This window comes from Pseudorca crassidens, chromosome 19 (assembly GCF_039906515.1).
Source record: "Pseudorca crassidens isolate mPseCra1 chromosome 19, mPseCra1.hap1, whole genome shotgun sequence".
In the NCBI taxonomy this organism is placed as follows: Eukaryota; Metazoa; Chordata; class Mammalia; order Artiodactyla; family Delphinidae; genus Pseudorca; species Pseudorca crassidens.
This window is the reverse complement of record NC_090314.1, coordinates 38,106,554-38,119,634: the sequence shown is the minus strand read 5'-3', so window position 1 is coordinate 38,119,634 and position 13,081 is coordinate 38,106,554. Positions and strand designations below refer to the sequence as shown.

Here is a 13,081-nt window from a genome sequence, read left to right as displayed (position 1 = left end):
GTCTAGATTCTGGTTTTTGACACCATATTTAGCAGTGTCCTTGGAAAGCTTCCCCTTTGGTTTCTCAGTGATCACATTTGTAAAATGGAGCTAATCTACTGGAAGGAAAATGATTCTAATATTTTTCACAACATTGTGAATGAAGATTCATCATCGTAAGTGCTCTGAAGAGCCTAAACAGGTGTCTTACAAGTGAATTTATACTCTTTTTGTATTTGAAAATGCAATTGATTGCCTTATCAGAGATTGAGAAATTTGATTATTTTTGCGTGATGAGTATGCAGTGAAATGTGGCAGATTTTATTTTATTTTTAGCTATATAAGTGGGATATTTGACTCATACAATCTCTACGTTTGTTGGTTATTTATGTGCAGACCACTGAGCTAGCTTTCTACTGTATCACAATTGTGTGCAGTATGCCACATCGGTCATTTTCTTAAATTGATCAAATAGCCCCTGTATAGAGTTACAAAATATATAGATGATTGTTATGGACGTGGCTAAGTATTTACCTGGTAGTAGAGAGTTTAACCTTCCTTCTCTGCTCGCCTCCCTGACAGACCCACAGAATCTTATTCTATTGATACCAAAGGGGATAAGCTGACTCTAAACTTACCTCTTAAGTGATTGATTTGAGGCCAGTCCTTTAAAAACTGGAGATGTTGGGAGTTTTGTTCTTACCCCAGACTGTGTAGATGGTGCCTAATTCCTATAACAAAGCAGCAGGGGGTTTCCCGTGAGAGCTTGAGGATTGCTGATGGAGAAGGGCTGGCTTTTTGTTGGTGGTGTTCTTTTCAATTCAGGCCTTTTTCTGCTGAAAACTTGGCCCTCATCCTGTGAAGACTCCCTAAGGGATTAGAGTAGTCACAGAAGCAGTGAGACCATTTTATTAGTGTAAAATATTGGTTAACAGTTGAGAGAGACTATACTGGTTTCTAAATTCGAGAAACCTGGGTGGAAAGAGCCTGAGATTGCTTTGGTTGTAGGGTTCTTCTCTCTGAACTGAGGCTTATAGTTTAGAGACTGCAGGTGGCCCTTTTCTTTAGACTCCTTTTTATATCTTAAAAGGAAGACTTTCCTATATTTTCATTAGCATTTACTGTTAGTTTTCTGCTTCTACTCTAGAACCTCTGCGTACTTTTTGTTTGTTGATGAGGGCCAAGTGCATTATAACTAAGGACCTCTTGTAAAATGAAACTCATTCCCCTGAATGAGAGGCTCAAAGACTCCAAACAGCAAAGGTGCAGGTTTTTGCACTCGGAGGTGGCTCTTGCTGCCTTATGAATTTGCTCTGTGATACAGGTTTGATGCAAAGAGCATTGCTACTCACAAATCACACGAGGTATACAGTGTGTGTGCAGCGATATGTCATAGTTCTTTATTTATATGGCCGGCTCAGTCTGTTCTGCTCCTTTCACTGCCATGGAAAGTGCATCATTTTCCTCCCACTCTCCTCCTTCCATATACCATCAGCACCACCCACTATGTTCTGCCCATTAAGTCCCCTGTGTGCCAGAAAACCCCGACAATGATTAAACGCTGATAAAAGAGTGTTAGAAGGTTAAGATAATCAACCCATCAGCCCCCTTATAGGACTCCTAAATTGTGGGTGGTAAGTATAACTTTTCCCTTTTAACATTGAAAATAAGGGTTTGATTTTTTTTTTTTTTTTTCAGTTGAGGAAGTGACTGAGGTCAAATTAAAGGGGGGAAAAAAGCGTTGGTGTCAAAGACCAAAGAGAAGGCAGGAGACTTGCTTTTCACTTTCCATTCTTATCCTAGTCTTTCTTTCACGATTTGGAAATATTCTTTCTCAGGAAATTCTAGGGCTAGCCAAATTTAGGTTAAGGTTTTATTTATGGAAGGCCTAGAGATTTTAAGCGTACAGCAATTTTTAAAAGTCATTATTTCCCTAAATTCATTTCACTTAAAAATTATTAATTAATTCATTTTTAACAGTCTATACCACTCTAGTCATAGAGTCATGAATCATCACATTCCTGCATGCTTTTCAATTCCTTTAAGCTCCTATGGCACAGAGTACACTCCTTTCCTACACCACCTCCTACCCCCATCCCAGCCCAGTCTGCAGGAGGAAGAGCAGGGTTAAAGAGAATTAGAAAAGGGAGCTGGGAGCCCAGGTGCCCGGCTTCTTTTCTCTAGAGGAGAGTTTGTAGGTTCATCACACATCCTAGAAAATCAATTAAGGTGGGAGAGGCTGTGGAATCAACTTCTCTGAACCTCCTTATTGCATTTTTAGTAAAATAGGAACAAGTTAAGAAGATTCTCTAAGAATTTTGTCGAGAATTATATTTCTTGTTGAAGCTTAAGATAATATACCATATTATACAGCTTTAATTTTCATGAGCCTGTGGTTTATCCTTACTCTGAATTATTATTTTGTAATAGAGCTATAAAAAATACTCCATGGTAAATACATTTTGACCCTTTCCATCAACAGCTGCTGTGGTGAGGTAGGTCAGGAGGCGGAGGCACCCGGGGGGTTGAAGGGTAATGAGCACTTAATTATGTCTGCCGAATGCCAGAGCTGCCACGCTGGGGCTCCTCACGACTGGTCTGTATCTGCTCTGACAATTCTTTTATTATGGCTTGCACTAACCTATCAATAACTAACTGTGGTTGTTTAATTACAGAGGGAACATCCCCACGCTAAACAGGTACCGTATATTTAGTTTTTTTTGTTTTTTGTTTTTTCTGCAATTAAAAGCACCTTTTAGGAAAATCAGGGGAAAAAATAACACTACACTTGACAAGCTAACATGTTATCTTTCTGCTAGGGAGTCCTGAGCTCCCCTTTGGACATACTAAATTATTTTTTCTGTTTGGAAAACATGTCTTCAGCTTTTCTTCAGCCATTCAAAAAGCAGTGCTCGAAAAGCCTCAGTATGGAACAGCTCCCGTCTAGCTGTGTACAATAGGGGAATCCTCTGCCCCATGTTCAGCTTTGCTGTAAACATCTCATTTTGCTAAGTTCTCTGTTTGGGGCTTTCAGAGGAGAAACCCTTACAGTTACTCCTATCCTGGCAAATTGTTCATCAGTTTTTCAATTTATATTTTCTCTAATTTGCTTCTCCTTTTAGAGGAACACACATGCAGAAATAGCTGATCTCATGTTTCATCAGTTTGTTAGCTGTTTTTCTATAAAGTGTTATGATGCTATGAAAGTCAAGTTTTATTTCAGACATGTAATGAGATTACATTGGAAAAGTGTATTTGAAGTTTTGATGTGTGTAGCCCTGTGAAACGTTTCCAGACCAGTAATAACACAAGTGGTATTTTAACATTTTGATTTCCTTCTGCTCCTGAGCCAAGCAAGGCAACACAATGCAAGTTTGAGAGGATAGCAGTTCTGACTGGAATCCACAAAGTGCTTAAAGCCGTAACATGTGGGTGCTGACGTCTTTGTAGATGATCAGTTATTTGTTGAAATATTTATAGGCTTATGTTTATTTTGTCCCTCTCCCTTTAAATATTAAGTAATCAAAACTGTGTATAGCTTTTGGCATCCAATTTGGATGGGGAGAGGCAAGGGAGTGTTTTGTTTGGTCCTCTTGTCTGCTCTTGAAGAGTGGGCTTGCTTCACTCCTGCTTGCCTTTAGCTGTCCTGGTCCAAGAGCATAGCAGTGGGGGAAACTGAAATGTGGGTATTTCCGATGGGGTTCAGTTGAGTGAAAAAGATTCTTAACTCCATGTTTGCCGCAAGCATAGACTGTTAGCATCTTCAGAGGGGGTTCCCTTTAAGGGTTATCTGGATTCTCTTTCCTGTCTAATGCCAGGCAGAAAGAGAAGATACAATGCCTCACAAACTTGCTTCTTTACTAAATATATTTGGTGATCCTAGAAAAGGATGACAGCACTTCTGAGTTCATACAGCTCTGAATCCCAGTTTCTAGTGAGCACCATGTGTAAGACTTGCTTGATGTGTGTTTCGTCTGTTTCATTCATGGTATCAATGGTTTCCTCTTCCACTCTACCTTCTAGTCCCTGGTACTGTCAAAAGTTGAAGTACTTTTTCATAGTCATCATTTACCAAAGGAATAAAAACCGGGAGTATCAGTCTCTAATAGTCTGTGTGAGCAGCACTCCCATTCTGTAAAAAATTCCATTGCCTTTTATAATTACAGTTTGCAATAGAGTACGCTTATGTACCCAGATCTATAGCCCACTTTGCTGGCTCTCTTGCCCCCTGCAACACTGCAGGCAGTGTACTTCAAGGAGACTTTTGAGCAGCTCCCCAAATTTCAAGTGCCATTGCCTTGCTCTGGACGTGCTTCAGATCAGTATGCCAGTAACATGTTGGGCAAGTCCTGGAGGCATCCTTTAGTTTGGTCCTTCCTAACAGACTGTCCTGATTCACTGGGCATCACAAACACTTTACAGTAGTATCTATGAGTACATCCTGCTGAGGTGCGTCAAGGAATATCCAGATTCATTATGTTTTTAGATTGAACAAATCGGTTCTCTTTGAGCATCTCCGTTTACACTTGTTTGTCATGCTTACACGTACTTTGAAACCCATGCTCTGCCCTTTTGTATCTTGCTGGGATTCATTAAGGGCTTTCAATGAAGATATGTTTACTTTGGTATAGAAATGTGTTTAAATATAAAAAAGGAAATTTTGCAAAACTGTCTCTCTTTCAAAAAGGGAGAAGCTATAATCCTCATAACTGTGCTCCCCGTCAGCCCATTCAAGGAAAAAATAGATACGTCAGTAAAGTTCCTTTTACAGATTGTTACTTGTTTCTCTCTGAGGAATTGTGTTTTTTATGATTTACTAAGCCATTCCAAATGACTTAGAGTTGTTGTTGATATGCATATATCTATCTGTGAATACTTAATCTATTACAATTCCTAGAGAAAAATGCCTTAAGTGTTGCCTAGTTACAACTCACTTGGCTTGTTTACATCCTTTTAAAAGAGGAGACGTTTTAAGGAAGGGGAAGATGCAGGATGGTTTTTAACCCCTATATGCTATTCATTCCTTAGACATGTCATGATGTCATGGTATTAAAACCACCATGATATTCCTGACAGTCCTTAGATTTTTATGTGGAGAAATTTGGGGGGGGAGTGATTGGTAAAAAATATGGTTTGTGTGAGGGGAAATTCCAGTGGAAGGGTTCATGTGAATCTAGCAAGACAGCCTTATCTATAGGTGGGTAAAAAACCAAACCTGCTCTGCAACCTGACCCTACTTCAGTTTCCTCCCAGCTCCTTTTCCCTGTTGTGACTCTCCCAGTCCTTGTTCCTACTCTCCTTGTCTAATGCACTTGATTGAATTACCATTTAGAATGTCCTTCTCCTCCAACCTCAACCACTATGGCATGACTCATGTAGCTAGTGTCAGCGACGTGCTGCTGGACAACTCATTCACTCCACCGTGTCAGCGGATGGGCGGAATGGTCTCTTTTCGGACTTTTGAAGATTTTGTCAGGTAAGGCACCATGGAACTGTGTCTATACAAGGGGAGCCTTGGGCATCTCAGCTTTCTTCAAAATGAACAGAGGTCCCCTGATTAGCCACGGGCCAGCTAAGGAGATGTAGCCCTTGCGGTATATGCTCTGGGAGAGGTATAGGTCCTTCCCTTTCCACCTCTGTGCAGACTCTACAAGCCTCTACTTGTTATATGAGCCTGGTCAGAAAAAAAGAAACAAACAAAAAACATCTTTTCCTTAGTAGCTAACACAAGAAACTGTCTGCTCTGTGATGAGTGAAATGTCAGGAGAAATTAAACACAACACTAGAGTGAGCCCCACCAGAGACGATACATCTTTTGATTAAATGCATTCAGCATCTATCTCTTGATGTATACTGATGCATTACCCTAGGGGGAGGGGTAATTACGTTGGTGTGTCACTGCTCTAGTCCCAGGCTCTTTCTGTTACTTTAAGACCGATGATGACAGCAGCACTGCTCATATCTTACATATGAAGAAAACAAAACAAAAAAGCTTCAGATCATTCTTTTTTAAAACGAAGAAATATATATGGTTTATTAAAGTTTAAACAATCCATCCTCCTAATTTCTGCCACTTGGTGAAATTTTGCATGTCACCTCTAGCCACTGGTGATTCTATTCAGTTGACAATTGAGTGCAGGGTAGGATAGATTATTCTTTTAGACAGAGCTGGCAATGGCAGTGTTCGTTTCCTGCCACTTAGATTTTCTGCCACTTGGGTTTTCATCGTGGGTGTTTCTTTGGTATTTTTCAGGATCTTTGATGAAGTGATGGGCTGCTTCTGTGATTCCCCACCCCAAAGCCCCACGTTCCCTGAGGCAGGTCACACATCTCTATATGATGAAGACAAGGTATAGTGTCCCCTTTGGGAGACTGCTTTGCTCCTTCAGATACAGGATTTGTACTATATACTCTCTTTCTGATTGTAGAACATTGTAGGGAAGAATTCATCTTTTTACCCTACTTTATATTATTTAATTTTATGTGCCTCATCAAAGTATTTTTAGAAACAGGTGGAATATAAATTCTAACCTAAAAAATAAAAGCCACTGTATTAATCATGGAATCCATAGCTTAGAATGAGGCTGTCTATATCCATTGCAGCTGCCTCTAGGTCTCTGAATGTTGTTTCAAAGACTTGAGCTTTGATTGCTTTAATTCTTACTCAGTAATGGCTTGTATATTTGCAGAGCAGTGCGTTCGTAGTCTTCAAGGAATTGTGGACTTCAGATAGTAGAAAAAATCGACATTTTGTTTAAAATTTTGTCCTTTTATTAAACCCTTCTTTTCATTTCTCTGCAAACACATCCTGTTTTTTCCCTACCAGGTTATTTTCCCATGGTTTGATACTTCCACTGTTTAGAAATATGTTATATGGGAATATGTTCAGATGGCTTCTTTCACTCATTTTCCTTTACATTCTGTGAAGAGATATTGCAAATGGTTTCATTCCCATTCTATTGGTGAAAAAGTTGAGACATAGTGGTCTTCAAGTTCATATCAAGCCAAGATTTGGGGCCGCCTTTAGCTAATGCCTTTGCTGCCTTATTTTTTTAAAGTTAGGTGTCTTTATTTAATCTCCACTGTGGGTGTTGGGCAGTGGTTTCATTTTGCTTATTCATACTAGCAGAAAATGTCCTGTGGGCCATATCTGTTTTTCAGGTATCCTACCAAGTACTATAACTTCTCTTCATCTCTGTATTAGCCAGCCTCCTAATTTCCTTGCCTTGTGTTCTTGGGTTACAGATCCCCAGGGATGAACCAATTCACATTCTGAATGTGGCTATCAAAACTGACTGTGATATCGAGGATGACAGGCTAGCAGCTATGTTCCGAGAGTTTACCCAGCAAAATGTAAGTCCTCAGTTGGTTGGAAACTGGTGATGGCCACTTTCCTTCTCGCGGTGTGTCATATCCATCCTTTTATCAGTTGCTGCATATGAGGCCTATCACTGATAACAGCTATGTCTTTAACATAGTTCTGCTTGTAGGGGTAAAGTGCCGAAGTGATTCAAAAGTATAAAATGCATGTATTTTTTTATGTCAAGAAATTTAGACCTCAAATGTTTAAAATGTTTTAAGGAAGGGAAGTTGTATTCCTGAATCTTTTCCAGAGCTCCAGTCTGGAACTTCCAGTCACCTGCTGAATTCCTTTTGGTGACTTAACTCTGCATGTCTAGGCCCAAACTCCCTTCAGGTACCCTCTGAGCCCTTCCATCCCAGCCTTGAAAATATCAGTTATACTTCCATCCTCCTTGCAATTTTATGTCACTTGGATATCTTGTGTTGACATCAAATTCCATATAGTTTAAATGTAAATTCCTATCATTTCCTTCACCTCTTCTGGTCCCCCCTCTCCCCTAAACAAAAACAAAAACAAAAAAAACAAAACAAAAACAAAAAAAACCAAGTAACCAAACCCTTTGCCCCCAATCATGCAGGAATCATTGACTTCTTCCTTTTTTTGCTGTTCCATTATTCTACCCCTCCTTTCCTACCCACCTTTCCTTCCTTCCTTTCTTCCTTCCCCCTTCTTTTCGGTTTTTATATTTCCACTGCCATCTTTCTAGTTTAGACCCTTCCTCACCTTGTACCTGAGACACTGCGACAGGTTTACTTGTGATCCTCACCCTTCCCCTCCAGATAGTTTCCATTCTGCTCACTACCACAAAATTAAATGTCTAAAATGCCCCCTTACCAAGTTACTCTCCCACTCAACAGTGACTCTCTCTTGCCTTCAGGATACCTCCTTACCTTGATATTTGACATCAGCCTATTAATGAAGGCTAACAATCTAGCCTTTGCTGTTCCATGAAAAGACCTAAGTCTTTATCTCATCTACCTTGTTTGCTTGATCTCTTCTACTGCCCCTTATCTGGAATGTTTTCCTCTTTCATTCTTTCTTCCCTCCCTCCTTCCCTTCTCTCCGCCCCCCACCTTCTTTCTAAATCCTGCTTGTTTTAAGAACTGTCTCAAAATTTCCCTCTTTTATGAGGACTTCTCTGCGTAACCCTAACTAAAATGTATTCTTCTCCCTTGAATTTCTAATTGGTCAGCATAAATTGATTAACAATAATAATACTTTTTATTTTTAAAGACTGTATACATTTTTTTATTTGCACCTTACCACAGTCCCACGGGGTTAGATTATTCAGGAATTATTTCAGTTGTACATCTGGGAAAAAGCTCAAGCTCGAGAGATTAAGGCCCTTTAATCACCAGCTGGTAGATGATAGAGCAAAAACTAGAACTTAAGGCTTTGATGCCAGCTCTAGGGGGCACAGATCTAGGTGCTTTAGTAAATAATACATTCCTAGCCCTGAAGATGCTTAGAGTCTAATGTTCAAAATGATCATCTACAGTTATATTTCATTACGATATATGATAGTTGCCAAAGTACCCTTCCACAACTGCCCTTAATGACAAGACCTATGTGTGTTCTTTGAATGGAAAGCACCTAGTCTGTAGTGCTTGTCATAAAGAAAGAACTCAATAGATTTTTTTTTTTTTTAGATGTTGGGGGTAGGAGTTTATTAATTAATTAATTTATTTTTGCTGTGTTGGGTCTTCGTTTCTGTGCGAGGGCTTTCTCTAATTGTGGCAAGCGGGGGCCACTCTTCATTGCGGTGCGCGGGCCTCTCACTATCGCGGCCTTTCTTTTTGCGGAGCACAGGCTCCAGACGCGCAGGCTCAGTAGTTGTGGCTCACAGGCCCAGTTGCTCTGCGGCATGTGGGATCCTCCCAGACCAGGGCTCGAACCCGTGTCCCCTGCATTAGCAGGCAGATTCTCAACCACTGTGCCACCAGGGAAGCCCCTCAATAGATTTAAAAAAATTTAATTCAGCAGTATAAATAATTAGTGCCATAGACATTCACATCATATAACGCTAATGGTTGATACCCAGGAAAAGATGGTAATTTTATGCTTAATGTGTGTCATAGCATTTTCCCCATGATGCTGTCACAGCACATGAACTGACTGTGGGATTGTGGTGAGGAAAGGTCCTTCCAGAGAAGTAAAAGTAGGAGTCATGCCTCGGAATTTTTCTTTAGAAGAGAAATCTAACTTCCTTCTTGCCCTTGACTCATGCATGACCACATAAAATTAACCTGAGACCAGTGACCAAGGTGACCTTACTTGGAAGAGTCCTAATGTTGTGCATGGCTACTAATGCTGTTGCTTGATGGAATAATCTATGAGAGTTCCTTCCCAGGTTTTGAGGCACTAATTGATTGTTTTGACCTCAACTTTAGGCTTTTTATTACCCTCAGTTCTAAGTGACATATATCATCACACCTTGATTTAAAGAGGCAGTTTCTTCATTTTCACTATGTATATTTGTAACATTAATTGATGATAAGAAATTACCTTTTTCCTTTACTGGACTTGTAAACTGAGGCATAGAGAAACCCAGAGTCTGCCTGTGGCTGTTCAGTAGGGAAAGGGTAGACGGTGCCAACATTCCAAGCTTGAAGAGGCTATTTAGTGCATCACGTGCCGTGCTTACCCAGGCATATTAGGCATTTTCACCTACTTGTTGTGAAAAAAATATAAAAAAGAAAAAGAAGCAAAAGCAATTTTTAAAAAAGCTGAAGTGATAACTAGTTTTGTTTTTCACTTCATGATCATGCTCCTAGCAGTTTAGAAAAAGTTTTTTTTTTTTAAGCACACATTAAACTATCAAATAGGTTGATCCAAATTGTCCAAATAATCTTCTAGTCCCAGCATGTCTTTTTTTCTCTCATAGAAATTAGGATCATATATTTGTAAATGACTTGTGGAGGAGATTGAAGCAGCCAGTGTAAATGGAGTTTCTCCAGGTGCTGACGCCTAATCGCTGGGTAATAGCTGTGGACTTGCTGTGAGACCCGCATTATTACAATGTAATCAGAATCCTGTTGCTCTGCTGTTATTGTCAGCCACTTGTGGAATTTTTAAAGCAATAACAATTTTGATTTTAAATTATGGCATTATTAAAGTTATTTTCTTCCCTGGCCAGAACATAGCTATTGATGCTTGTCTCTGAAGGACTTGGCTGTAGTGGAATTCTTTGTTGGTGTCAGAAGAAATGTTTCTGTTCCTTGGCACACTGAGAGTCAGAGAACCATCAACCGCCCCACCCCACCTCTTTCTTCCTCCCTCCCTCCCCCTTCCCTCCCTTCCTCCCTCCCTCCCTTCCTCCCTTCCTCCCTCGCTCCCTCCCTCCCTCCCTCCCTTCCTCCCTCCCTTCCTTCTTTCCTTCCTTCCTCCCTCCCTCCCTCCCTTCCTCCCTTTCTTTTCTTATACTACAAATACTTGGTTATTTACCCTAATGGGTATGATACCAATCTCTTTTTTTTAATTAATTAATTTATTTTTGGCTGCACTGGGTCTTCGTTGCTGCACGCAGGCTTTCTCTAGTTGTGGTGAGCAGGGGCTACTCTTTCTTTTGGTGCGCCGGCTTCTCATTGCAGTGGCTTCTCTTGTTGCGGAGCACAGGCTCCAGGCACACAGGCTTCAGTAGTTGTGGCACATGGGCTCAGTAGTTGTGGCTCGCGGGCTCTAGAGCACAGGCTCAGTAGTTGTGTCGCATGGGCTTAGTTGCTCTGCAGCATGTGGGATCTTCTCGGACCAGGGATCGAACCCGTGTCCCCTGCATTGGCAGGTGGATTCTCAACCACTGTGCCACCAGGGAAGTCCCCCAATCATTTTTAAATGTAGTTAAACCAAAATTTATTTATATATGACCTGGGAATTTATTATTAGGAAATTAATTTTTTCCAGTTATCTTTTGCTTATCCTGTTAATTTTGTTACTAAGCAACGCCATAGTAAAAAAGGAAAAATAAGAGGAAATGGTCCAGGGATGTGCTTGTTTATGAGGGGTAGCCAAATTGGATTTAAAAACTATATAATATCAAGAAAGTTAAGAATTGGCTTATGGATATATCTCTTGGTTAAAGAATGTGATAAAATTAAAGTCAGGGTGTAGGTTGTGAAAGTCCACATATTTTTTCTATTTGTGTTATTCATGTATGTTTTTAGGTCATTCAGTGGGTGGAATTGCTTTTCTACTTGCTGCCATGTAGCCCCTCTTTATTAGGGACCTTTAAGAGCATGTCTTTTACTTAGCTCATTAATCTCTTTCTTTGTCTCTGCCTTTTGAGATGAGAGAGCAGTACAGGGTAGAGGAAGGCTTAGAGCCAAAGGCCCAAGACTCACGTAAGGGGCTGTCTTGAAACTGCTGGTCTCTTCTAATATACTGCTTGCCTGTACCAAGCGGAAGTATGAATAATCACTAAATTTAAAAGCCTGTTAGACATTGTTTTTAACAACTTTTAAAGAGAATCTTTTTTAAAATACCTTCATATAAAGTAGGGAGGAAATGTTTTAGAGCTGAAAAGGTTAGGATTTGTTAGGTCGAATTCTGGGAATGCTGTATCAGATGGTAGGTGATGTCTATAGTCTAAATAACAGTTTAGTACTTGAATTTTCCGTTTTATGGAATTTCTTCTTTTCCCTCTACCTGATTTCGTTTAGCTTCTATATCAGTATTGATCTTCACATTTAAATACAAGCCCACCAGTGTAATTTCTATAAGCAGAAATTGTGTTAAGATCTACCTTGATATGTATCAGTCCTTAGAGAATTTAGGTGGCCTCATGTGACCTTTTCTCCTCCAGAGTTCTCTTTCAGTTTTGTCCAGGTCAATATTTAAAACCTATTCTGTAAGTCTTATTCCCAGGAGCCACGTTGAGATTTGTTTACTTGCAAATTTGAAGATACTGAGTCAAGACATAGATATCCAAAACAGTGCTTAGTGCAATCACAGCCGTCTGAGGATTGAATGGGCTAAAACTTAGGATGAATGGAGATCTCATCTAGCTTCTGTTTTTGCATGTTTGTTTGTAGAAAGCTACCCTGGTTGAGCATGGGATCCGGCGCCTTACTTTCCTGGTTGCACAAAAGGTATTGGCATGTGAATTATGCATCTCTTTAATATTTCTTATGCTGCTGCTAGAACTTTAAAAGTGAAAAATGGAATTATAATCATATGCTTACTTGTAGAATTTATGCAAAGAAATAACTGTTTTGGTATAAATTTAATCAAGAAAAAGCATTAAAGTCATCACCTTTTCCTCAATTGGTTTTTAATTTTATTACTAATTGCCCTCTTCTTCTGTTTTTCCTTCCTTTCTTTTATTTGAAAGGATTTCAGAAAACAGGTCAACTATGAGGTGGATCAGAGATTTCATGTAAGTAAGAGCAACAGTGGTGAAAGATTACTTACTGTTTTATCTGTTACCTGCTGATTATTTAGAAGGGCTGGTCTGATGTTTGGTCCCTCTTCTTTGAAAAAGTATTATAATGAATATTCAGTTCTTCTATAGCGTATTCAAACTAAAGGGTTTTTTTTCCTCCTCCTTTTCTACCCTATAATGAATTCTCAGTATATGTCTGAGAAATAGTTAAGAATGAGCACATGCATTTATCCAGATGAATAAGGTAGAAGCAGGAGCTAACTACTAATTTCTTCTGTGCACACAGCGAATCAGTAATCAAGGACTGCCAGTCGTACTTGGGGTCTTGGCTTCTACCAAAGATGGATTCAAGTTCTGTTATT

General features: G+C 39.7%; 1 protein-coding gene across 7 annotated transcripts in view; it reads left to right on the top strand.

Moving 5' to 3' along the window:
• The window catches only part of ACACA (acetyl-CoA carboxylase alpha), a 272,316-nt gene that overhangs the window by 156,647 nt on the left and 102,588 nt on the right, over window positions 1–13,081 (top strand). For all 7 annotated transcript variants that reach the window (XM_067717545.1, XM_067717544.1, XM_067717547.1 and 4 more), the window contains 6 exons: window positions 2,655–2,678; window positions 5,312–5,455; window positions 6,233–6,329; window positions 7,225–7,332; window positions 12,370–12,426; window positions 12,669–12,713. In XM_067717545.1, coding sequence (XP_067573646.1) covers window positions 2,655–2,678; window positions 5,312–5,455; window positions 6,233–6,329; window positions 7,225–7,332; window positions 12,370–12,426; window positions 12,669–12,713 — 475 coding nt within the window. The remainder of the gene's footprint in view (window positions 1–2,654; window positions 2,679–5,311; window positions 5,456–6,232; window positions 6,330–7,224; window positions 7,333–12,369; window positions 12,427–12,668; window positions 12,714–13,081) is intronic.